A 24,331-nucleotide genomic window follows, 5' to 3' on the forward strand; every position below is an offset into this window, starting at 1 on the left:
CTCCTCTGATAGGAAGCAAATCCCTGTTCTTCCCTGGTTTTCTCCCATTCCCATCCTTGTTGGTTGATACTTCAGAACCAGACATTTCATGATCTGTCCCATTCTGACCTGTATCGTAAGAAATTCATAGCATCACAGGAAGTGCCATAGTTGGCTACATAGCAAATTAACTGAAGCTTTAACTTTCCTAAATTGTTTTCTGGAGGAGGGACTTAGTGGTGGGTATTCTTTTCCTAGCACTACTTCAGTTTCTTGCTGAAAATTAATATTTTGTACTAAATAGCAAGAAATTTAGTATAAAGAAGTTAGGTATTTTGCATGATATTATGATCTATTCCCACATCCTTTGAGGTTTGTTTTATCTCCCAAACTGGGACTGAGACAGTCTAGAGCAGTTTCTCAACACGTAATATGTGTACCCTTAGAGTACGCGAGCAACTTGTTGGGGTACACACTGTGCGGTTCTCCTGCCCCCTTCTTTCTTAATGGCCACCGGTGCCCGCTCCCCCCTGCAGAAAGAAGCTGCCTCTGGTGGGGATCCCATGCCTGTCCCTTCTGCCGACCTGGAAGGCTTCCCTTCGATGTCAGAACTGACATCAAAGGGAAGATTTCCGGGTCAGCAGGGAATCCCATTTACCTCCTTCCTGGCTCTTGTTGCAGAAATGCAGCAGCAGTTCTTTACAAAATGGATAGAAGAAATTACATTGCAATTAGTACTATTATTATAGGGGTGGAGTCAGGGGCGGAGCTTGGGGGGTACTCTGTTGGTATTTGTTAGGCTTAGGGGTTACTTGGCTTGAAGAAGTTGAGAAACACTGGTCTAGAGCAGTGTTCTTCAACCACCGGTCCATGGACCAGTGCCGGTCCACAGACCAGTGCCGGTCCACAGAAATATTCTGCTGGTCCACAGGGCCAGTAGGTCCAAAACAGTGTTCTTCAACCACCGGTCCACGGTGCGATCGATGCGGCGTTATATTCGAGCCAGCTCCCTCTTCCTAACTGATTCAGTGCACAAAGCCACGGGCAGTGGCTCCTATGGGCGTCCTGCGCCTGAACCGGAAGCCTTCTCTCTGACGTTGCAACGTCAGATGAGGCAAGGGAGGTGCATGGTGCAATTAGTACTATTATGGGGGCAGTGTCTGGGGTGGAGATTGGGTAGAGATGGGCGGGGTCTGGCCCACGACTTAGCCCCGTGTTCTTCAACCGCCGGTCCACAGACTGATGCCGGTCCACAGAATAATTATTTTATTTCTGCCGGTCCATAGGTGTAAAAAGGTTGAAAAACACTGGTCTAGAGAACCTGGGACCCCTATGTCTAGAGAAAGCAGTTGACTGAGCCCTATGGTGCTACCGCTGTTCAGTAGCTGTTGCTTCCCCATTAATCACAAATCTGCAGAAGTGTCATTCAAAACCTCTGAACTCCTCCCCTTCTGCAATGGAGAAGTTTCAAGTTTATTTAAAATTTGTTATCCCGCTTATCAGACTTCTGAGCGGCATACAAATAAAAATATAAAATCTTGGTTGTACATACTGATTACAATAATAGACATACATTTTCAATAATGGACAAACATTACCAGACAATAGGTTAGGGGGTAGAAATACAATAGTGTATAGGATAGAGAGACACAAATGATAAGTTTATTAGGAAGGGGATTTCATCTGTGTGATGTATGATATTTAATGACTATAAATTGAAAGCATCGTTGAATAAGAAGGTCTTTAAATTTGCTTTAAATCAATCTAGCGTGGATTCTTCCCGGAGGTGGATTGGCATAGAGTTCCATAATTGGGGGAGGCAGTTACTGAGAACAGCTCCTTCTTCAGTTTTTCCTTCTGCAAGCGAACCCAGAAGTTGTGTTCTCATCTGTTCTGCATCTTTTTGCTATTTTCGGGGTATTTTGACCGTCGGTCTTCTGATTTTCTTGCCGGGGAAGTTCTCCATGCCCCTCTTTCTCTTATCTTCTCTTTCAGTGGAGTTTGATTGCTGTGGTACCAACTGACGAGGGAGCTGTTCTCCACTGCAGAAGGGGAGGAGTTCAGAGTTTTTGAGTGACACCCTTCTGCAGATTTGCAACTAATCTTATGTCTTCTATCTGAAAGAAGATTAGTAAGGTAATGAAGGATTAGGTAAGAACCTAATCCTTCATTAGTCTCAGCTACTCTTCCATCCTAAAGGCTACTGAATGATACGAGTGTTTTAAACCAATTATCAAAAATGAAAACCAGCTTTTCTTATGGTAGGAGAAAGGAAGAGGATTTGGAATACAGCTTTAACTGCATATTCTGTGCAGTTTGGGTTTACCAGCCATGCAGTGCTGGTCCCATAGCTGAACTAGCGTCAGCAAGTTAAATTATACTCATTAAAAATTCATTTGGTTCTCCCAGAAGCAAAGAACAGGAGCAAGAAAAAGCTGAGGGAGGAGAGTTGTGCAAGCAGCTTTCTTAACCCAGGACAAAACTTTCCAGAGACGGAACTAGGTTCAGTGCGCATAAGCCAGTAGCAGCCACATTAACAAGAGCCATACATTACCCCACTCTTATTGGACGTAATTGGTCATTTCCATATGATGTCATAAATGACACCTTACATATTGAATGAACTAGAGAATGGCACGGGGACAGTTGAGTTCCTGTGGAGACGGGGACTTAAAAAAAAAATCTGCATGTTCCTTTAGAGGGCAAGTTTTAAAGGCATTTATCCAGGTAAATAGAATTTTACTGGAGTAAAATAGCTTGAATTAAATTTGCCACTCTCAAACGTGGCTGAAAGTCTGTGTGGGTTCCACAGCAGGCAGACATTAAAGCTGTGGGAAAAAGACATTTCCTGGGCACGATTATATATGCGTGCTATTTTGTCGCCCTAGCCGCCCACACAAATAGCGGGAGCAAGGTACACAGACATTTTTGACATGTGCCCTTCACACTTGCTAATTTATCAAAAAGAAACAGGGGTAGTTTGAAAATTTGAGTAAAGCATACATATTAAGACCACTTGCATAGCTTGCAAATAATTGGAGTATTCAGAAATTGTTCCTTTTAGAAAGAGAGACTCTGAAAAACTGGACAGTTTCTGCAGATATTGAAACAGTGGATGTTTAATTTCTTTTTTTTTTTGTGTGTGTGTGTTTAAAATTCTTTATTCATCTTTACATATTACAACAAGTGTATCAGATGAAATCATAAGAATTTCTATATATACACTTGATTAACTTTCATGTAACACTTTAAATATAACATTTCAGTCAATACCTATGTTCTATAATATCTTGAATATTATATACTACATCTAGTATCTAAAGAATTAATAATTTTAATTTCTATTCCCAGACTGCTTTGTGCAGCATATGCAGGTATCAAGCTGCAAAAAAAAAGCAGACTAGCATTTTCTAAACTTAGATCGACTAATTAGTAAACTAGCTAATTATTAGAGTTCTTAACTACTCCGAATGCAAGCAGCAGAAAAAAAGCATTCAGTTCAGTTTGCATGAGGTAGAAAGTGAAGAGTAAAAATTAATAATGATCCAGCAACCTCTCGCCACTGCCCCACTGAGCACGTACCTGAAAGGTGTTGCTTTCATCCACTGAGCAAGGAAAGTGTTAATGCTCTTACCGTGAACTACCTCACCAGCAAAACCATATTGCACTGAGTGAACTTTAAGAGCGAGCACGGATTTGCTGCTGCTTATAATGTACCTGTTCTATGGTGGGGTGCACTAGGTTTGGGGGGGGGGGTAGAGAAGGAGTTTGTACTGCTACTGCCTGTGTATGTTTTGGTTTATAGACAAGCGGAGAATCTTTATTCACGGAGCAGGAATCCATCATTATACAGCTCACATCCCTCAACAGGGCTGCGCTAGGAATTGAATTATAAGGGACAGTGAGCCCTTCAGAGCAAAAGTAGGCCATCTTTTTTTGCTTTATTTCACCTATGCACTGATTTATAGACTCTGTGTCCTAACTTTTGTTCTGAGCAAAATAACTGGAAGTTTCAGAAGCCAATTTAAACAAAAATGGGCCATGTAACTAGTTTCTGTAATTTTGGGCAGGTTTGAAACAAACTGCTACAACTATATAACTTAAGCTAACCAGATGAAAGCAAATGATTCTTCTGTAATAATGGGAGATAATTGCTCATCTGACTAGTAAGGTACATATAAAAACAGTAAGGTACATATAAAAACAAAGTGAACTTGATCTTTTTTTTCTCAGGGGCTCTATTGTCCTTGAAATAAGTACCTGTTAATAATCTCTCCTCCTGGTCTCTACTTTTCTCATTATATCATAGACTATCTTTTAAGTTAAATACAATTGCAGTCATTTTACTTAATATCATTCCCTCCATTGATTACAGTGTGTCAGATTTGATCAAAGAGGTTAAACATTTGCATGAGGCATGGTCACTGCTTAGAAAACTATCTTAGATGCCCAGATCAAGTGTGTTCCACACATTAGAAGAAGCTTATGTAAGACTAAACACCATCAGAATGCTTCAGCAGATGGTGCAACAATCTACTGAACCCAAATGGTTCGCCTAGAGCCTGAATAGGTATGAGCGACACACAAATGGAAAATTAGATTAGATATTTTAAAAAAAAAATTAGGGGGACTGCATAATTCAAAAGGTGTAAGAGAAACACAGAGGATTCTTTGATGAAATAAAGGTGTATGATATTCACACTTAAAAAAGACATAGAAATAACCTGCATGAAATGGCAGGTACATGCCTTGCCACCTTTCTGGGTGACTGTGCATGGGCCATGTTGGTCTTTTATTTGTCATCATTTACTATATTTAATGTTGTGAGGATCCATGTGCAGAGACTCAGTGTGAGGCCTCATTTGCACAAATATTTACATAAGGTTTACAAAGTGAGATAATGTACAAAAAAACAACAGATCCACTTGTAGACTGGAAAACTACCTTTTTGATTTAGCCTTCAACACTCCTCTCCTTTGCCCACTGCTCACCACCCTAGCCAGCAGATTATCCATCCCCCCACTAACTGTGTCTCCACCCTGGCATCCTGTTTGTTTAGATTGTAAGCTCTTTCAAGCAGGGACCGTCTCCTTTGTGACTCTGTATAGCGCTGCGTATGTCTGGTAGCGCTATAGAAATAATTAATATTAGTAGTACTGTAATAATAATGCCATTAGGTTTTTCTATTACACATGATTACAGGCTACTTACAAGACCCATGTCCAGCAAGAAGTGTCTATTAAATGCCCTGGTAGTGCCAATCAGAACTTTTCAGCGGAGCTCTATATTATAAGTACTGCCTAACTACCAAGGCATATACGCTATCTAAATCTGCGGAAAGCTGCACAACCATGATTTATTAAGCTGGCATTAGGCAGATCTGGAAATTGTTTTATATGCCAAGCAGTAATTGTACCTCCAAGCACAGAAACCTAAATACCTATCTCAATATCTCAATGCTAATAGCTTAATTGTACAATATATATAGGCTTCTTTTATAGGGGTCAGCAGACTGTGCAGTGTTTCTCAATGAAGCCATGTACTTGCTACTTCCAACTAGCAGCTGTTGAGCATGACAGAATTATTTGCTTTACCATTTTCTTTTTCTTTTTTACTTCACTTCTTGCCTAACTTTAAGGCTGACATCTAATCTAATCAATCTTATATACTGAATCATCTCCTAAAAATAGGACATTACAATCTCAGCTCTGGAATGTTGCTACTCTTTGGGTTTCTGCCAGATACTTAGGACCTGGGTTAGCCACTGTTGGAAACAGGATACTGGGCTTCATGAACCTTCGGTCTGTCCCAATACAGCAATTCTTATGTTCTTATGAGAGCCAAATATAGGACAGTTGAGCCATTGTGACATCACTGGTGAGGTTGGCTCTTAGGCATTGGTGGAATGAGGCATTATGACATCACAATTTGAGCTCTAGAGTGTTGCTACTCTTTGGGTTTCTGCCAGGGCCTTAGGACCTGGGTTAGCCACAGTTGGAAACAGGATACTGGGCCTGATGGACCTTCGGTCTGTCCCAGTACAGCAATTCTTATGAGAGCCCAATGAATATGCATTAAATCTATTAGCATACAATGAAAGCAGTGCATGCAAATAGATCTCATGCATATTCATTAGGGAAATCTTGAAAACCCGACTAGATTGTGGCTCTCAAGGAGGGACTTTGACACCCCTGCTCTAGACCTTTTTATATCTTTTTGAAGATGTGGCCTCCAGAATTGTACACAGTATTCCAAATGAGGTCTCACCAGAGTCTTACACAGGGGCATCGATATTTCCTTTTTCCTACTGGCCATACCTCTCCCTAGGCCACGGTTACCTTCTCTCTTTCCTTCTTGCCTCTTTTAGAAAGGTTGTGGCTTCCTTATTAAGCTTCTTAGCCCTGTATTGTGTTTGCGTTTAGATCCTGGTGGATACAGGAGGCATCTTTTCCTTCTCCTCTCCCTCCCACTGTTGCTCCTGCATGAGCTATGTAATAGAGTGCAGTCCTTGGTAACTGCTCCCGTGTTAAGCTTCTTGCAAGTGATTTATTTTAAATTGGTGCTTATTGATTGGAATCCAGGCAGGGAAAGGAGGAGAGAAACACATGGTGCCCAGAGAATTCACAGGATCAACTGCAGGTACTTACAATGAAATCAAAGTGGCTTATTCCTGCAAAGCAAGTGAAGAGGAGAGAATCAGTTGGCGCTTTTTATATTTTGTAACATTCGGAGGACAAAAACACTCTCGGTCATATTTTGTCACAAGTTTCATCAAATAGTGGCAAAGTACAAGCAGCATTTCATCCCCTCAGCCATCACCCAGGTCTCCCTCTCGCTCAAGTATCCCCTCCCAGCCTTCATCCAGTCTCCCTCTGTTTCATCTACCCATAGACTTCACCCAGGCTACTTGCTCCTTTTCGTTTACCACCCCCCTGCACCTTTATTCAGTGTCTCTTCTTCTCTCTCATGTACCTCCCCAAGCCTTTACCCAGTCTCTTTCCCCTCTCCTGGCTTCATCTGCGATTCCGGCCTCCCCCCTATGACTCGGCTCTCTGCAAGTCTAAACTTCTGGCACTGCATGGTTCAAACTTAGAGATCTGAGTTGCAGCAGGGAAAGAGGAATCTTGCTGGAAACACCACATGAACTGCCAAGCTTCTGAGGACCAGAAAAAAACCCCACTTGGAGGGCCAGGATCTGGCCCCTGGACCATAGGTTGGACAAGCCAGTTGTCATGCCCTACGTGCTTGCCCAGCACTGCCTTGGTCTTCTTAAAAGTGAAAGATTTTCAGAATCTTCAAGCCTTTTTCGCTGCTCCTCTCTCTCAGGTTGGGTTTTTATCTCTCCCTACTGTCCCAGTAAGTGAATTTCCTCAACTCCATCTTAAAGGACATTAGGAAATTTCATAAGAACATAAGATTAGTCTTACTGGGTCAGACCAATGGTGCATCAAGCCCAGTAGTCCATTCACACGGTGGCCAATCCAGGTCACTAGCACCTGGCCAAAACCCAAGGAGTAGCAACATTCCATACAGAATCCCAAAGAATAGCAAGATTCCGGAATCCCAAAAAGTAACAAGATTCTAGAATCCCAAGGAGTAGCAACATTCCATGCTACCGATCCAGGGCAAGCAGTGGCTTCCCCCATGTCTTTCTCAATAACAGACTATGGACTTTTCCTCCAGGAAATTGTCCCAACTTTTCTTAAAACCAGCTCCTCACTAGTACCTGACAAAAAACCAAAAGGTAGCAAGATTCCATGCATAACATTTGCTTGCCATTAGCTTTCTGAATGGTGCAATTAGTCTCAAGGTAAAACCCACATGCTCAGACATACGCATCTCTACCAGGAGCCTTTCTGAATCAGCCCTCTGGTTTTCTAATAGCCCCTCCACAGAATGACATACTACCCACCCCTAGAATTTTATCGGCCTGGGTGTTTGAAACCAAGCCGGAACCTGCGTTTCACACAGAACTGAGTAAGATCAAAATGACTAGATAAGTCAATTCATAGTGTCAGAGAAATATGTCATTGAGGAAGTACGGAACCCAGCAGAAGAAACAGAACAAATGTTAACTCCTTCTTGGGGATTGTAAAGGGATCTTTCAAGTGCACGTTAACAGTTTATTTGAGTGAATTACATAGTAAATGACGGCAGATTTTTAAAAAACCTATGTTCACTTTCAAAGGCCAGCAAAGCAGATGTTATGTAGATCTGTAGTAAAATCATAGCATAATCAAGAGAATTACCCTGGTTTTTGCGTTCAGGTTAAATATAGCTTCATATTTCTCATGGGCATAAAGGGCACTCAGGGGAGAAAAATTTATTTAAAAAAAAAATTCGGACTCATGTACAGCAGAAGAGGAGGAAGATGTGGATACCAGAACTGTCCCTGTTGCATTCTGGTGTGATTTCTAAATGGAGACCTGATGGAAATTGCTGTAGAATGCTACAGAGCTTCTCTTTATCCTCCTCTGAGTCAACTATTAGCAAGAGCAATCCAAAACAATGGGAAAAATAAAGATTTTTGTAATTGCACCATTCTGGTGCTATTTACTTTTAAAAGCAATAGGGGAGGGCCTGAAGAAGGAGGGAGACCTTAAACACATTTGAGAAGCTAATTAGGTACAACTAAGAATGAAAGGGAGGGAGGGAATGGGAAAAGGAATGGGACGTGTGTACTGCCTTTTTGTGGTTACAAATTCAAAGCAGTTCACATATATACAGATACTTATTTTGTACCTGGGGGGCAGTGAAGAATTAAGTGACTTTTTCCAAGGTCACAGAGACCCAGTGGCAGCAGCTCTTCCACTAGGCTACTCTTCACCTCCTAATGATACAGAAGCAGTGGTGTAATAAGGATGTTGGGCGGTCCGCCCTGGGCGCTGTCTTGTTGAGGGCGCAGGCACCTTCCCTCCCTCCCTCCGTGTGTGCGCTTCCCGTACTTCTGTTACGTTTCTGGCACGAGCAACCCTCAACCTACTGTCGCGCAAGCGTGGGTATGTCCTCCGATGTCACTTCCTGGACCCGCACCTAGGAAGTGACGTCAGGGGAAGAGCCGACGCTGGCGTGACCGCAGCTTGGGGGTTGCCGCTCGTGCCAGTAACGTTACAAAGGTGGCGCGCGTGTGGCAGGAGGGGGGCGGGGGAGGAGCGACACAGCCCCAGGTGCTTCTCACCCTGGCTACTCCACTGGACAGAAGACTAGTACAGCAATAAGAAGCTGATCACGCCTATGCTTTTTATAAACTAGAACCAGACTTCATCTCAGAGCCCATAACACCAGGTTTGTGAAGGTGTCAGAGAAAGCGTGGTGACGTGTCTTTAGCAGGTACTGGGGATAGCCTTTGGCATTAACGTCAGCGTTCAAATGTGATGCACCTATGAGGAGCAGTGAAATGGAAATGAAGCTATTACAATCTAAAAATTCCTAACCGTTTCAAAAAAGACGGTAGAAACGGGGTGTGTTGTGTGGCCTCTTGCTTTTCAGAAGGGTTTGCATTGAGTTCTGCACTCTTGCATGGTCTTTATACTGAGTAAAAGGATTATTAATTATATTTCTGTTTCTCTCTTAAGAGCAATACCACCTCCAACGTGGTGCTTGCTTTAAGTACAGGGAAGGGATTTTATTGATTTTCATTTTACTGCAGCGTTTTGCCTTCAAGAGATGAGACCAATTCATCTTTTCATCTTTGAACAAGCAGTTTTAAGTTTTAATACACTGGGCTGTAAAAAAAGAGAAAGTTGTTTCCATATCGTGACTCCAGAAAAAGTAGAGTTTTTAGAATACCTGCAATAAATATGCGTATGAGAAAATGCATATCCCGAGTCTTCAGTGCGTGTGGCTATATCACATACATATATGTTGTGGATCTTCTAAAAACCCAACTTAGTGAGGTGAATTAAAGGGTGGTGACTGGTGAAAAGGTAGGTGTCGACAAAATAGGAGGCTGTTGATTATACGTAGGTGATTGCAAACCATAGCATGGGGGGGGGGAAGAGGTTAAGAACAGTACGATAAAGGTAATCGATGAAATAAAAGGAGGGAGCAGGCTGCGAAGGAGAAGCCATTTCACAAGCATAACAGATGTTTTCAGAGTTGATTAGACTTACATATGTGCTATGGTCCAGTTTTGCTTTTGAACAGGCGGAGGGACATAATCAAAAGATACATCTAAATCCGTTTTGGGCTTAAGTCGCTAGTCGCCCAAAGTTGGACATGGAAAAAGTCAATTTTCGAAAAATACGTCCAAATTTTTTTTTTTCCTCCGAATATTGTCTAATTGTACATCCAGCCGTCAGATCGTCCAGACCACTAAGTCAATTATCTTTATACTCCATTTTCGTCCAAAAATTAGTCCCAAGTCAAAAACGCCTACAAAAAGACCTTTTGGACGTGGCGGGGTCAGCAAAGTGATGGACTGGACACCCAGACATGGCAATACAGTAGTGGTGTACCTTACAGGGCACTGCTGTGAACTTCACAAAAAGGGTGCCACTTACACATCTCTCCACAAATACCTTATAGGTCATGGTGAGCCCCCCAACACCCTCCCCCTCAAAGAACCTACTAGACCCGCCTGTCTACCATCCCAATAGCCCACATTACATGAGGGATTTATATTCCGCCATTACCTTATATGGCAATACATAAGGGTTTTGGGGGGTGCACATGTTTCACCATGCTTGCAGTGATTAGAGTGGCTTATGGGCCTGGGTCCTCCTCTCCATGGTTCACTAGCCCACCCCCAGACCACTTAAGCCACCTCTGTGCAGCTCTACTAGGCTTTCCTATGCCAGGCTGCCAGGTGCTAATGTTCTGAAGTCAGATATGTGACTTTTTATTACAAATTTTATGGCAGTGGGGAGGGAGGGTGGATCAGTGATCAGTGGGGGAGTGTATAGGGGTCTGTACTTTGTCCCTGCAGTGGTTATCTGGTCACTTTGGATACCTTCTTGTGACTTAGACCTGGTTTTAGATGGCCTAAGTCACAACATCCAAGTTCCGTTTAGGCATTGTTGTTAAACTTTTGGTTATATATGCAGTACGACTAAGTCTAGGAGAATGCTAGTGGAGAAGGACCGAGGTTGAGATAGACACTAAAGAATGACACATGGTGGTTTCCTGCTATTATTTCTATATCAATGTGCATCTGTCAAGACACACTACAGCACCATCCGCCCACAAGAAGAAGTCACGGTACTACTCAAAATGGTCCAGAGAAGAGCGACTAAGATGGTTAAGGGGCTGGAGGAGGTGCCGTATAGTGAAAGATTAGAGAAACTGGGCCTCTTCTCCCTCAAGCAGAGGAGATTGAGAGGGGACATGATCGAAACATTCAAGATACTGAAGGGTATAGACTTAGTAGATGAAGACAGGTTGTTCACTCTCTCCATGGTAGAGAGAACGAAAGGGCACTTTCTGAAGTTGAAAGGGGATAGATTCTGTACAAACGTAAGGAAGTTCTTCTTCACCCAGAGAGTGGTGGAGAGCTGGAACGCTCTTCCGGAGTCTCTTGTAGGTGGAAAACACCCTCCAGGATTTCAGGACTAAGCTGGACAAGTTCCTGCTAAACTGGGACATACGCAGGTGAGGCTGGACTCATTTAGAGCACTGGTCTTTGACCTGGGGGCCGCCGCATGAGCGGACTGCTGGGCAGGATGGACCACTGGTCTGACCCAGCAGCGGCAATTCTTATGTTCTTAAATGTATTGGGTTTTGGGACACCCAGTAATAAGATTTATTTATGGTATGTGCTGCATTTTAGTGGATAAAGAGTAGAGAGGATTTGGTATAGGACTAAGAGGAAACTCATGGGACCCTACTACAACCTCTCTCTGTTTCCTTTAAGAAAGCGACCTTCTCTCCTAGAGCAGTGGTTCCCAACCCTGTCCTGGAGGACCAGTAGCCAGTCAGGTTTTGAGGATAACCCTAATGAATATGCATGGAGCAGATTTGCATGCCTGTCACCTCCATTATATGTAAATCTCTCTCATGCATATTCGTTAGGGCTATTCCCAAAACCCAACTGGCTAGTGGTCCTCCAGAACAGGGTTGGGAACCATGTTCTAGACCTCAGTATGCAAAACAGTAACTAGATGCCCATCGAATGACTCCTTTTCTGAAATATTGTTGTATCATGGGAAATACTTTGTTTTGGTGTGAACTGTTAATCACGTACAGCACGAGTAACATTGAAGGTTCAGCATTTAAGAGTTTCACCGCCTTCTATCTAATACTAGAAAGGGATAAACTAACTCTCTAGCAAGTGGATACTTGTGGTTTTCAGTTAATTACCATGGAGAAGTGCTGACGTTTTTAAGGCCCAAACCATTGAAATTGCAGAAGAAGACAGATGTGTGGAAACAGATCTCTTTTGAAGACTCGATTACTTTAACAAGTCAAAGTTCCAAAGGTACACTGAAATCATTCACATAAAAATAAATTCATCCACATAAAAATAGGTTATCCACATAAAAGCCTTGAAGGACCTAGTCCGCTAGGGATACAGGACCCAACACGGGGTCCTATAAAGGTGAATACATGGGAAACAATTGTGTGGTGAGCCGGAAGTGAGACACTGCTTGCTTTTGCAATAGAAAGCAGTGTCTCACTTCCGGCTCACCACACAATTGTTTCCCTTGTATTCACCTTTATAGGACCCCCAGGGACCCCTGAAGAAGACTTTTTGCCAAAACAAAGACCGTGTTGGGTTCTGTATCCCTAGTGGACTAGGTCCTTTAAGGCTTTTATGTGGATAACCTATTTTTATGTGGATGAATTTATTTTATGTGGTGATTTCAGTGTACCTTTGGAACTTTGACACTTTCAAATAAAGTCCATGTAGAAACATCGTCACTCTAGAGTTTTTTTGGTTTTCTCTGGATTTTCTTCTCTGTGGAGATTTTGGGGTCAATTCCTTTTGTTTTTTTGTCTGTTGATTACTTTAACAACAGTAAACTAGATGGTGTGGGAAGTACTACGGGTTTTGCTGATGTTAACTTAAATGATGAATTATTTTCTGATTCTTTTTCAGGTGGAGGTGGAAGTGGAAGGCATGGACAAGGCTGGGAATTTCATTGGCTGGCTGCACATAGATGGCGTTAACCTGTCAGTCGCTCTGGTAGAACATGCTCTGTCCAAGGTTCACTTCACAGCAGAGCGGAGCCCTTACTATAAAACCCTGTTGTCTGCTGAGGAAACAGCCAAGCAGAAGAAGGAGAAGGTGAGAGGAAAGCTCGCTGGGGTTGGGAAAGAAATGAATAACAAGTGGATGTTAGAGTTAGCTTTTCTTGTGTTTTCAAGGACAAGACAGGAGTTATAACAAAGAGGGATGCGTGATTTTTTTTTTTTTTTCTACATTTTTAGAGTAGGCAGCAAAAGATTAGCGAGAGAATATTGGTTACTGCTGGAGGTTAAAACTTGATACTCCTGAAACTGCTTCCCCATGCTCGCAGAACTCAACACTGTGAAGAAATTGGCCTAGTACAGAGAGTGCTGATATATCTGGAAGGTCTGCTTCAAAAAGCAGAATTCATTGTTCAAGCTTTGGCTGGTGCGATGAGAAAATCACGGTGATAGGCCAACTCATTGGTTCCACACAATAAGATATTTGGACAGTGTAGCTAAAAATGGCCAAGGCATAACAGTTTATAGTTTATTTGTATCCCGCTTTATATAAAGCGGGTCACAGTAAATGCATACACAATTGTATTTATTTTAAAATTTATATTCCGCATGTCCTGCAATTCTGTGCAGAGTACAATAATACATCTAAATGAGAAATAACAAATTACAACAGTAAGACAACAAAACAACATATTATAATACAACATATTATAATACAACCAAGAAACGTATAACAATGCTGCCGACAATAAACAACACAAACGAAACTACTGAATTATGAAACTTTATTACATACAATACTGGCTAAGCACAGACAATGAAAACATTTTAGCGACCAGCCCTTAAAAGTTACCATAAAAGACTCGGGGCTTTAACGCGCTGAATTGCCACGCACGCTAGACCTTAACGCCAGCATTGAGCTGGCGTTAGTTCTAGCCGCGTAGCGCGGGTTTAGCGTTTGCTAAAATCCTGCGTGCGCTAATAACGCTAGCGTACCTTAGTAAAAGGAGCCCTCAATTTCCATACTTCATCTTGCAAAATAGAAACCTCGTCAATAATTTCTTTAAATTGTAAAAATTTTCCTGCTCGCACATATATGCTGGAATTTCATTCCATGCTTGTGGTCCTATACAGGAAAACATGCTTGCCCTGGACACTTTCAACCGTAATTGCTTAACCGATGGAATATTACAATATTATTACATTTCCCTATAATAAATCCAACAACTGCTTTAGCACAGTTCATTATGTCTCTTCCTGCCAAAAGGACAGCTGGCCAGACTTAGATACAAGGGAGGAGGGAGATAAGCAGGGCTGGGGGGGAAAGGGCAGCTGTCATGGGCATAGAGTCCCTGGGATCAAAAAAGATGTCTGAAAAGCAAGCATAGGCTAGTAGTAGATGGTAAGTCAAAATCAGCAGTGCTGTGCTCTTAACATCTGGGATGAGGGGAGAGAGAGGAAAGAAAACTGGGGGGAGAATGAGGCAATTGTGCTTACTGACCAAACCTAGTTATTATGTTCCTGGAGGGAAGATATGAACCTGGGGATGGAGGAGGGGGCTGCAGTAGTAGGCAACTTGGTGATGGGACAAAAGCGCGCGAGACTTTGGCGTAAGACCCCAGCACGCCACCTAAAAAGTTACTTTTAAAGAGCTCCAACGGGGGGGTGGGGGGAACTCCCCCACTTTACTTCATACTCTTCGCACTGCCGTTGGGGGGGGTGCGACCCCCCACATTATAGAGAAAACTTAACTTTTCCCTAAAAAATCAAGAAAAAGTTAAGTTTACTCTAAAATGGAGGGTCCAACCCCCCAATCACCCCCAGCGGCAGCGCAGAGAGTATGAAGTAAACTGGGGGGGTTCCCCACTTATATCGCGCATAGGAGATCTTTAAAAGTAACTTTTTAGGTGGCGCGCTGGGGTCTTGCGCCGATTTGTCTGCGCTGCAATGTCGGTGCGCCGAAGTCCCGCACGCAAATGACTATGAACCGAGCAACTTTGTGGGAGTGCATACATATGGTTGAAGCCTAATATGGTCATATGCGTGGCCGATACCATGGCTTTGAGCATATCCAGAGCAGGGAGCAAAAACGTCAGAGGCTGGGAGTGCTTTACTGATGGGCATATTTATTGAGGCATAAGTTTTCAAGGACAAGAGTCCATCAGATGCAGTCCTTCATCCTTAGAAGCATTTGCCTCATTGAATTCGATAAGATTCCGCCAGCCTCTGAAGCATTTATGCCCCTACAGACTAACACAGCTTCCCCTCTGGGAATCCAGAGCACCAAGCGTTTATGTGTACTCTGGATCTGGTTTTAATTCCCTCTTTTATGTATAACAATTTTTATTGAAAGAATCAAATAATCAGTACAATAAGATAATACAAAAATACATTCAATACAATAAGAATCACAATAATATTTCATACAAATTTAAATCATTCTTTCAAATTTAATTTCCATATGAATTAATTCAATCTTATCTACACCCCCCTTAATTCCATCCCCTACCCACTAAATTCCCCTAAATGAAATTCCTCACTCAGTAAGAGAAGCTGCTTTTCAGCAACTGTGGCATGGCCTGGTTTCTAATACTCTGGTGAAAACTAGATTTCTGTTTAGTCTTTGCTAAGTCTTATCGAACGGATTATTACCATCTCTGTAGTCTCAGCAGCTCATAAATAGCATTCCTTTTAGTTATGTCAGTCCGAGAAAAGCTATCACAATGTACAGCATAAGGAGTCCATCTTTGAAAGGCATTTTATTTTGGGGAAAGAGGTCTTTGTCTCATCTACTCCTGCTTTTGGCTCATTTGGAACCCGTCTTTGTAGGGCAGCGCTGCCTGGTTTAAGCACACTAACAGTCCGTGGCCATAAACGGAAGTTCCTTCCAGGACCTGCGTTCCAAATCTGTCCATAAGGCTGATTCCCTCAGAGACACTGAATGATGCCTCTGTTGCGTCTCCAACTGCCTTTGACCCTGGGTGCAGAGTTTGAGACTGCAGAGTGAGCTTAGATCCTCTGCATGGCAGCGCACGGTGCCGACTGACCCATATGAGATGAGTTCTTGATGCTTTGTGGAAGGCCCCAGAATCAATCGCTAGCATTCTTGCCAATGCGTGCCCCTTTTTAAGGGGCGATTTTGTACCAGGATGCCTGTGTGAGAAGTCCAAAAACGCAACGTGGGTGTCTCTTTACCTCTACAAAGAAGACTGCAGACAGATGTACAAAGATGCAGGCTAAATTTATTAAACCAAAATCATGAATGCGGTTAATGTTACCACCTTGAACCAAACCAAAGGACCCGACATGGTCCGTGTTTCGGCGAACACGCTTTCATCAGGGGTCCCAGGTGGATAAGGTAGCAAATCAAACTGCAAACAAAAACTTTGAAAGAAACAAAAGCAGCAATGAAACAATCTCTGGAGATCTGTTTGCATGCACTGCTTTCATTGTATGCTAATAGATCCCATGCATATTAATTGGGGAAATCCTGAAAACCTAACTGGATTGCGGCCCTCAAGGAGGGACTTTGACACCCCTGGCATAAGGACCCAACAGAAGTAGATGCTTGGTTTCCTGTTGTGTTCACAGAGACTTTCCCCTGAACTTAGTCCTGTTTAAGTGTTTGGGGGGAGCGGCAAGAAAGAAAATGTGAACCGCAGACTGAGGCAACTTAAACATGGACCGGAATCCAATGGAAAAGGAAACTGGAGTTTAAAGTAAATAGTACTACACTTCTCCCTCCATATTCGCTGTGATAGGGGATTAACAGAACCGCAAATACAGAAAAACCGCAAATAACTTTTTCATATGTTATTCGCTGTTTTCTATTAAAAACTATCGTGAATATAGTGAAACCGCGAATAACATGGTGGGAGACCTGGTCTGTTCCTGAAGGAGAGGCAAAACACGGTGAAGAAAGTGCTGGGAATCGGCGATTTTCTCTGTAAACGCTTGGAATCGGCGATTTCTCTATGCAAGCTGATGTAATTTGGGGGAGGAGCCAGCAAGCTAAAAAACGCGAATACTGAAACCGTGAATACAGAGGGAGAAGTGTATTCACAAAATCCACCTGGCACATCTCTATTCCACTTGTAATTTGTTCTCTTACCTTCTGGCAGAAAAGAGGAGTCTCAGGTCAGCAGTGACCATATCTGCAATGAGGGAAACAGCAGTAAGCTGACTTTTTATCATACTGATTGCGTTAGTTCCTCTCCGATGTAAATAATTCAGCAGGCACAGTAACCTGGAGAGGTTAAACAGGGTCAGTTCCAGCCAGCCCGTGCGAGGAGAACCACCAGGGGGCACCGAGCGCTTTTGAGTGCAGAAGGCAAATGCAGACCTCTACGGTATTCTGCCAAGGAAAGGTCACAAGCACTATGGTGAAAAATCTCTGCACCCAGTAATGGGCAGAACAAGGCTGGAGAAAACGACATTGATTTTAAAGCGCAGCTCTGGCATGCTTCGCCAGTTAAGATTTCAGCAACCTACATGCAGCCATCTCAGGAATGCAACATTTCAGAAGCTCCTTTCTTGAAAATGTGCGATTTTTATTTTTAGCATGCTAGGAAGTATTAAGGAGATCTGTCTGTGTCTTGAATATAATTTGGACTCTTCTTTATTTATAAGACACATCTGTCTGGTTTATCAATTTCAAACAAAATAGTGTACAACTATCAAGCACAATTATAAAAAACAATTTAAAATAAAGTCCCATCTTTCCTTCCACAACACTGCACAGATCTCATCGCCCCTTTAGCAGCAGCAGAAGGAGCCAGTTCTTCAACCTTTATGGTTCTTTCTAAGTAGGAATATATCAGTCTGGACTTAAAAAAACTGAGAACTAGCCACCATTTTTACCCAAAAGTAATAGTTTCAGCAGCTGGGCTTGCCATGTCTTGAATAACTCTTAAGTAATCCTTTCCAGTACTTTTTTTTTTTTTTTTTTGCCATCATGCTCTCGCCCAGAGAGCATGAAAACTTTCCTAGAACAGCGGGGACAACTCTAATGCCCAATTACAGATGGCTACCGAGACACATGCCAATAATGTGTCTTTCTCAAGGTCACACACAGATAGTGAGAGAGCCAGGATTACAACTGAAACACAGGAGATGTAGTCGCTTGTCCAGTATCAAACAGAGAATTCATGACGGAGGTTTGTAAACTGAACCTCAAAACGACTTCTTGACTCTCTGGTCAAATAGGGAAAAATAACCAAGAAAACAGACATGTAAAAATGCATAAATGGAAGAAAATTATGGGCTTGCTTTTTACATTTATTTTCAAAGTCAAGGATCAAGACTTGCTTCTTTTTCTGTGATGCACCCCTTTCAGTTTATAGGAAATCATAATTTGGGCATTGTGAAACCTAACTAGGCATTTGGATCCTCAGTCAGCCCCTCTGAATATTGGCTAGGGGTGAGCACTTTAATGTAGGTGTCTAATGGCTTGTGGAAGCAACAGGGGCAGTGCTAGGGTTGAGAAAACAAGTGGCTAATGCTGAAACTTGATGCTAATTGCTTAACAAAATGTCCTAAATCTACTACTACTATTTAACGTGTCTCTATTTTGAAAGGGCATGACATTATACAGTCCCTGCTCAGAAGAGCTTACAATCTAACTTAGACAGACAGACACGACATAGAGGGTTGGGGATGCAGAGCCCAAGGAGGAAAGTTGGGAGTCGAAAGCAGTCTCAAAGAGGTGAGCTTTTGACTTGGGCTTGAACACTGCTGGAGACGGAGTCCACCATGGGGATTCAGGCAGTTTGTTCCAGGCATACGGCGCTGCAAGACAGAAAGGACAGAGTCTGGAGTTGGCAGTGGAAGAGAAGAGCACAGATAGGAGGGTCTTACCAGTTGAGCAGAGCTCTCAGAGGATTGGGTGGGGGAACATAGGGGGAGAGAAATGAAGAGAGATAATGAGGAGCAGCTGAGTGAATGCATTTGTAGGACAGTAAGAGGAGTTTCAATTGTATTCGGAAATGGATGGGAAGCCAGTGAAGTGACTTTAGGAGAGGGGTAATGTGAGTATAGTGGCTCTCGGAATAAGAGACATGCAGCTGAATTCTGGACGGATCTAGAAACAAGATTTGCAAGCTTAAATTTAGGAGGATTTTCTGCTGAAAGTTAGGTGTGCTAAGTTTGGCTGAAAAAAAAAAACATTTTACATTTAGCTATTGAGCAGTTTTTGAAAATATACTTCCTATTGAAAAGTAGAAATAATATTCAAAAGGATTTACCTGGGCAGAAGAAGAAATAGAGATTTAAGTACCGTATTTTCACGCATATAACGCGCGCATTATACACGATTTTACAAACCGTGCATAACCATGTGCGTTATACGCGTGAGCGCGTTTTACAACTTTTTTTTTACATAGTTCCCCCCCGACGCCCGATTCATCAACCGGAAGACCGCTCGTACCCCCCACCCCGAAGGACCGCTCGCACCCCCTCCTGAAGGACTGCTCGCACCCCCACAGCCTCCCCCTCCCCCTCCCGCATGGAGAAGCTGTCTACCTTGTTTCCGGATGCCAGTGAGCCCAGCTGCTTCCTCTGCCGGCGATCCTGCCCCTTCTCTGAGCCCTGCGCTGCACTGCTTACTCGTCCGGCGGTCCCGCCCTTTCTCTGACATCAGAGAAAGGGCGGGACCGCCGGAAAAGGAAGTAGCGTAGCGCAGGGCTCAGAGAAGGGGCAGGACCACCGGCAGAGGAAGCAGCTGGGCTCACTGGCATCCGGAAACAAGGTAGACAGCTTCTCCATGCGGGAGGGGGATGGGGGAGGCTTTGGGGGTGTGAGCGGTCCTTCGGGGTGGGGGTGCGAGCGGTCCTTCGGGGGGGTGAATCGGACATCGGGGGGGGCATCAGGCTTTCAGGGTGGGGACAGGACTTCAAGGGGGAGAGGAGAGACGAGGCGGGTGAAAGGAGAGTCGGGGCGGCCAGAGGAGAGTCGGGGCGGGCGAAAGGAGAGTTGGGGCGGCCAGAGGAGAGTCGGGGCTGGCGAAAGGAGAGTCGGGCGGCGACAGGAGAGTCGGGGCGGCATGCGCGGTATACGGGTGTGTGCGGTATATAAAAATTTCTCTACATAAATTACAGTTTCCCGTGCACTATACCCGTGTGCATGTTTTACACGGGTGCGCGGTATATGAGTGAAAATATGGTAAATGCAGGATGAACAGTAATTCTATTGTATGAATATTTTCATATTATTGTTTAGCATTTTATGTTATAGATTTTATCTTGTGTTAATGATTTATGTATGTATTTTTGGAACCCGCTTAGGTTTCAAATAAATAAATGCGCTGGGAGAAGATATCCAGTGACACTTAACTGGGCAGTGTTGCTGAGTGTCTCCTCTGTCCGCAGCGATACTGTCTGGGCAATGCCAAGGCAGTCAGGGGCAGAGCTAGGATTTACCCTGTGAGCAGCGATATTCAGCTAACTGGGTAAGCAAATGAGGAAAGTGAGGAAAGCAAAAGGGCAACTTTATCTTCCAAGCTACTTGGGCACCAGTCTATCAACTGGTGCTCGGGTACGTTCCCAGTAGCTGTGCTGACCCAGATAATTTTTCCTTTCATGAATCCAGAGACTAGTGGCATGTAACAAAGCAGTCCTAACTTAGGGAGGGAAATAAACATCACTCTCCCAAGCCCAATGCATCGACGGCCACTCCCTAGGTAGCCCCACACCAGGGATCTCAAAGTTTTCAGGATTTCCCCAATGAATATGCATGAGATCTATGTGCATGCACTAGAGAATGACACGGTGAAAAAATTGGTCCCCGTCACCGCCCCGTCCCCGTCTCACCATCCCCGTCACCGCCCCGTCCCCGTCTCACCATCCTCTTCACTGCCCCGTCACCGCCACTGCCACCCCATTCACCGCCCCGTCACCGCCACTGCAATCCCATTCACTTTTCTTTATTTACGTATAAAGGAAACATTCTTTAAAACTTTAAAACTTAGTTAAATATTAGTTAATAACTATACAAAAACAAAACACGCAGAGAAAAAATTAATTAATATAAATTCTCAAAACTGACACATTTTGATCACTAAATTTAAAATAGTTATTTTTCATACAGTTTTTCAATCACTAATCTTCCACCACCCCTGGGGCTAGCAATGCAAAAACAAACACGACATGTACTTTAAATGCTTACAATGTTAGCCTATATGGTAAGTAGACGCGGCCGCTGTACCTAATCGCGGCAAAGATCTCCCTGCCGTGATTAGCATAGTGACCGCGGCTACGGCTGCAAGTCTCCCCTCCCCCAAGCGATCACGGCAGGAGGGCACCCAACCCCTCCTGTAGACCCCCCCCAACGGCCCTCCCGACAATCGCAGCAGAAGGGTACCCAACCCCTCCTGCCGGTCCTCCCAATGGCCTCCCCTAAGATCGCCGGCAGGAGGGTACCCAACCCCTCCTGCTGGACCCCCCCCCAACGAACCCTCCCACCCCGGAACCCCCTTAGTCTTACTTTCCAAGTTGGACCGGACGGCTCCTCACACGTATGGCCAGCAGGCTTGCCTCCGTCCAAATGAGGCGGGCCCGCCCCTACCCTGCCCAACCCACAGGATCCTAGGGCCTGATTGGTCTAGGCACCTAAAGCCACTCCCGCTATAGGAGGGGCCTTAGGTGCTTGGGCCAATCAGGCCCTAGGATCCTGTGGGTTAGGCAGGGGAGGGGAGGGGCGGGCCCGCCTCATTTGGACGGAGGCAGGCCTGCTGGCCAGACGAGCGAGGAGCTGTCCGGTCCAACTTGGAAAGTAAGACTAAGGGTGGTGTTTCGGGATGGCGGGGTTTGTTGGGGGAGGGACCGGCAGGAGGGGTTGGGCACCCTCCTATTGGCGATATAGGGGGCCGTTGGGGGTGCCGGCAGGAGGGGTTGGGCACCCTCCTACCAGTGAGGGCGATCGTCGGGGGGGGGCGGGTTCTATTGGCAGGAAGGGTTGATCTGACAAATGAGGAGCACGGTGAAAACACAGGTAAATAGCGGTTCCTAGAAGGGGGGACATTGGCCTGCGGGGACAAATCTATTCACCGTTTTTGCGGTCGGTGAAAGGATTTGTCCCCGCGTCTGCGGCGATTTGCTAATGAGGTCACCATAACCCGCAGCCAAACCACAGCCACGCAGCGGTTCGCTGCGGGGATCGCTCCCCGTGTCATTCTCTAGCATGCACTGCTTTCAATGCATATTCATTGGGGAAATCCTGAAAACCCGACAGGATTGCGGCCCTCAAGGAGGGACTTTGAGATCACTGCCCCACACCCAGAAAATCATGTCTGGGCACCAGCATTTGAATATCTGAACCTAATTCAACACCTAGATGTCTGGTTTACAAACTGCTGACCACTGCGGGCTAAATATCAGCTCCATAAAAATTAGATCACCAAATCACAATTCACCTAGGACAAGGATAGGCAATTCCGGTCCTCGAGAGCCGGAGCCAGGTCAGGTTTTCAGGATCTGCCTCCTTGAGATGCAAATCTATTTCATGCATATTTATTGTGGCTATTCTGAAAACCTGACTTGGCTCTGGCTCTCGAGGACCGGAATTGCCTATCCCTGATGTGACTGACTCACATCTGAATGAGGGGAGAGGTCAGGTGCCGGAGAGGTGCCGCTGCCACACAGCGCCAGCACCTGCCGCGGAGCTGATGACAGTTCTGCCTTGGTTTTCAGACAATGTTACTTACTAGTGCCTCCTAGGTCAGGGATAGGCAATTCCGGTCCTCGAGAGCCGGAGCCAGGTCAGGTTTTCAGGATCTGCCTCCTTGAGATGCAAATCTATCTCATGCATATTTATTGTGGCTATTCTGAAAACCTGACTTGGCTCTGGCTCTCGAGGACCGGAATTGCCTATCCCTGACCTAGGAGGCACTAGTAAGTAACATTGTCTGAAAACCAAGGCAGAACTGTCATCAGCTCCGCGGCGGGTGCTGGCGCTGTGTGGCAATCACAAAAGCATTCAACTTGAAAGTGAAAAAGATGGAGCTCAGATTGCAAAGTATACAAATAGAAAATGCTCCTTGATATTTTAATGTATTTCTACGCCTCATCAGACACCAATATTACATTTAAAGTAAGATGGAGGTCCAGGAGTCTCATACTTTGGAACCAGAGTTTTGGATTCTGCAAAAGACTGTTATCACACAATTCTGATATCGCATTCAGAGCGCCAGAAGAGATTCTAATTGATTTGAGACTGAAAAAGCTGTAATGCTGAAAATGGTCCCAAGAAACAAGTAGGCAAATGGTCTGCTAAGTCCTGAAGGAAGGGAATTGTGGAGGCAAACGTGGTCAAAGTCTAAGGGCTCCTTTTACTAAGGTGCGCTAGGGACTTAACGTGCGGAATAGCGCGCACGTGCGCGCTAGATCTTAACGCCAGCATTGAGCTGGCGTTTTTCTAGAAGCGTACCGTGCAGTTTAGCATGTGGTAATTTTGTGCGCGCGCTAAAAACGCTAGCGCACCTTAGTAAAAGGAGCCCTAAGGTCTTAAAAAATCTGGAGACGCCTGCTAGTGCTGCTTCTTGTGACCCTGGGCAAGTTGCTTAATCCCAAAAAAATCTTCTATACAGGAATGAGAAAGAAAATCAAATCCAACTCCTGTAACTTTCTCACTTATATTCAAGCAATGATTTACTTATGCCACAATTTCATTGAAAGTTTCATGCACATCACATCTGAATGAGGGGAGAGCCTCAGAACCCCGTGCGTAATAATGTCAATTACGGTGTCGGGTCAAAAGCGCGCCGGGACAAAGGCGCGCGCAGACAATTGAGCGCAGCGCGGAGGTGCGCGCCGCACAAAATTACTGTTTTTACAGCTCCGACGGGGGGGGGCGTGGGAGGGGAACCCCCCCCCCCACTTTACTTAATAGAGATCGCGCTGCGTTGTGGGGGGTTTGGGGGTTGTAACCCCCCACATTTTACTGAAAACTTCACTTTTTCCCTGTTTTTAGGGAAAAAGTTAAGTTTACAGTAAAATGTGGAGGGTTACAACCCCCCAAACCCCCCCAACGTCGGCGCGATCTCTATTAAGTAAACTGGGGGGGCTCCCCAACAAAACCCCCCGTCGGAGCAACTAAAAACTGTAATTTTCTTCGGCACGCGCCTCCATCTTGCGCTCAGTTGTCGACGCGCACCTTTGTCTTTCGCTGACTTGTCTATGAACCGTCAATTACTGCACTAGAAAGGGAAAAGATCTTCACCGGCTCTTGACCC

At 44.5% G+C, this 24,331-nt stretch overlaps 1 protein-coding gene across 1 annotated transcript in view; it reads left to right on the plus strand.

Moving 5' to 3' along the window:
* Positions 1-24,331, plus strand: part of SND1 (staphylococcal nuclease and tudor domain containing 1) — a 1,352,488-nt gene that overhangs the window by 1,019,381 nt on the left and 308,776 nt on the right. Inside the window, exon 17 of the mRNA XM_033959404.1 lies at positions 13,016-13,204. Within this exon, the coding sequence (XP_033815295.1) occupies positions 13,016-13,204 (189 nt within the window). The remainder of the gene's footprint in view (positions 1-13,015; positions 13,205-24,331) is intronic.

Source organism: Geotrypetes seraphini, chromosome 9 (assembly GCF_902459505.1).
Source record: "Geotrypetes seraphini chromosome 9, aGeoSer1.1, whole genome shotgun sequence".
In the NCBI taxonomy this organism is placed as follows: domain Eukaryota; kingdom Metazoa; phylum Chordata; class Amphibia; order Gymnophiona; family Dermophiidae; genus Geotrypetes; species Geotrypetes seraphini.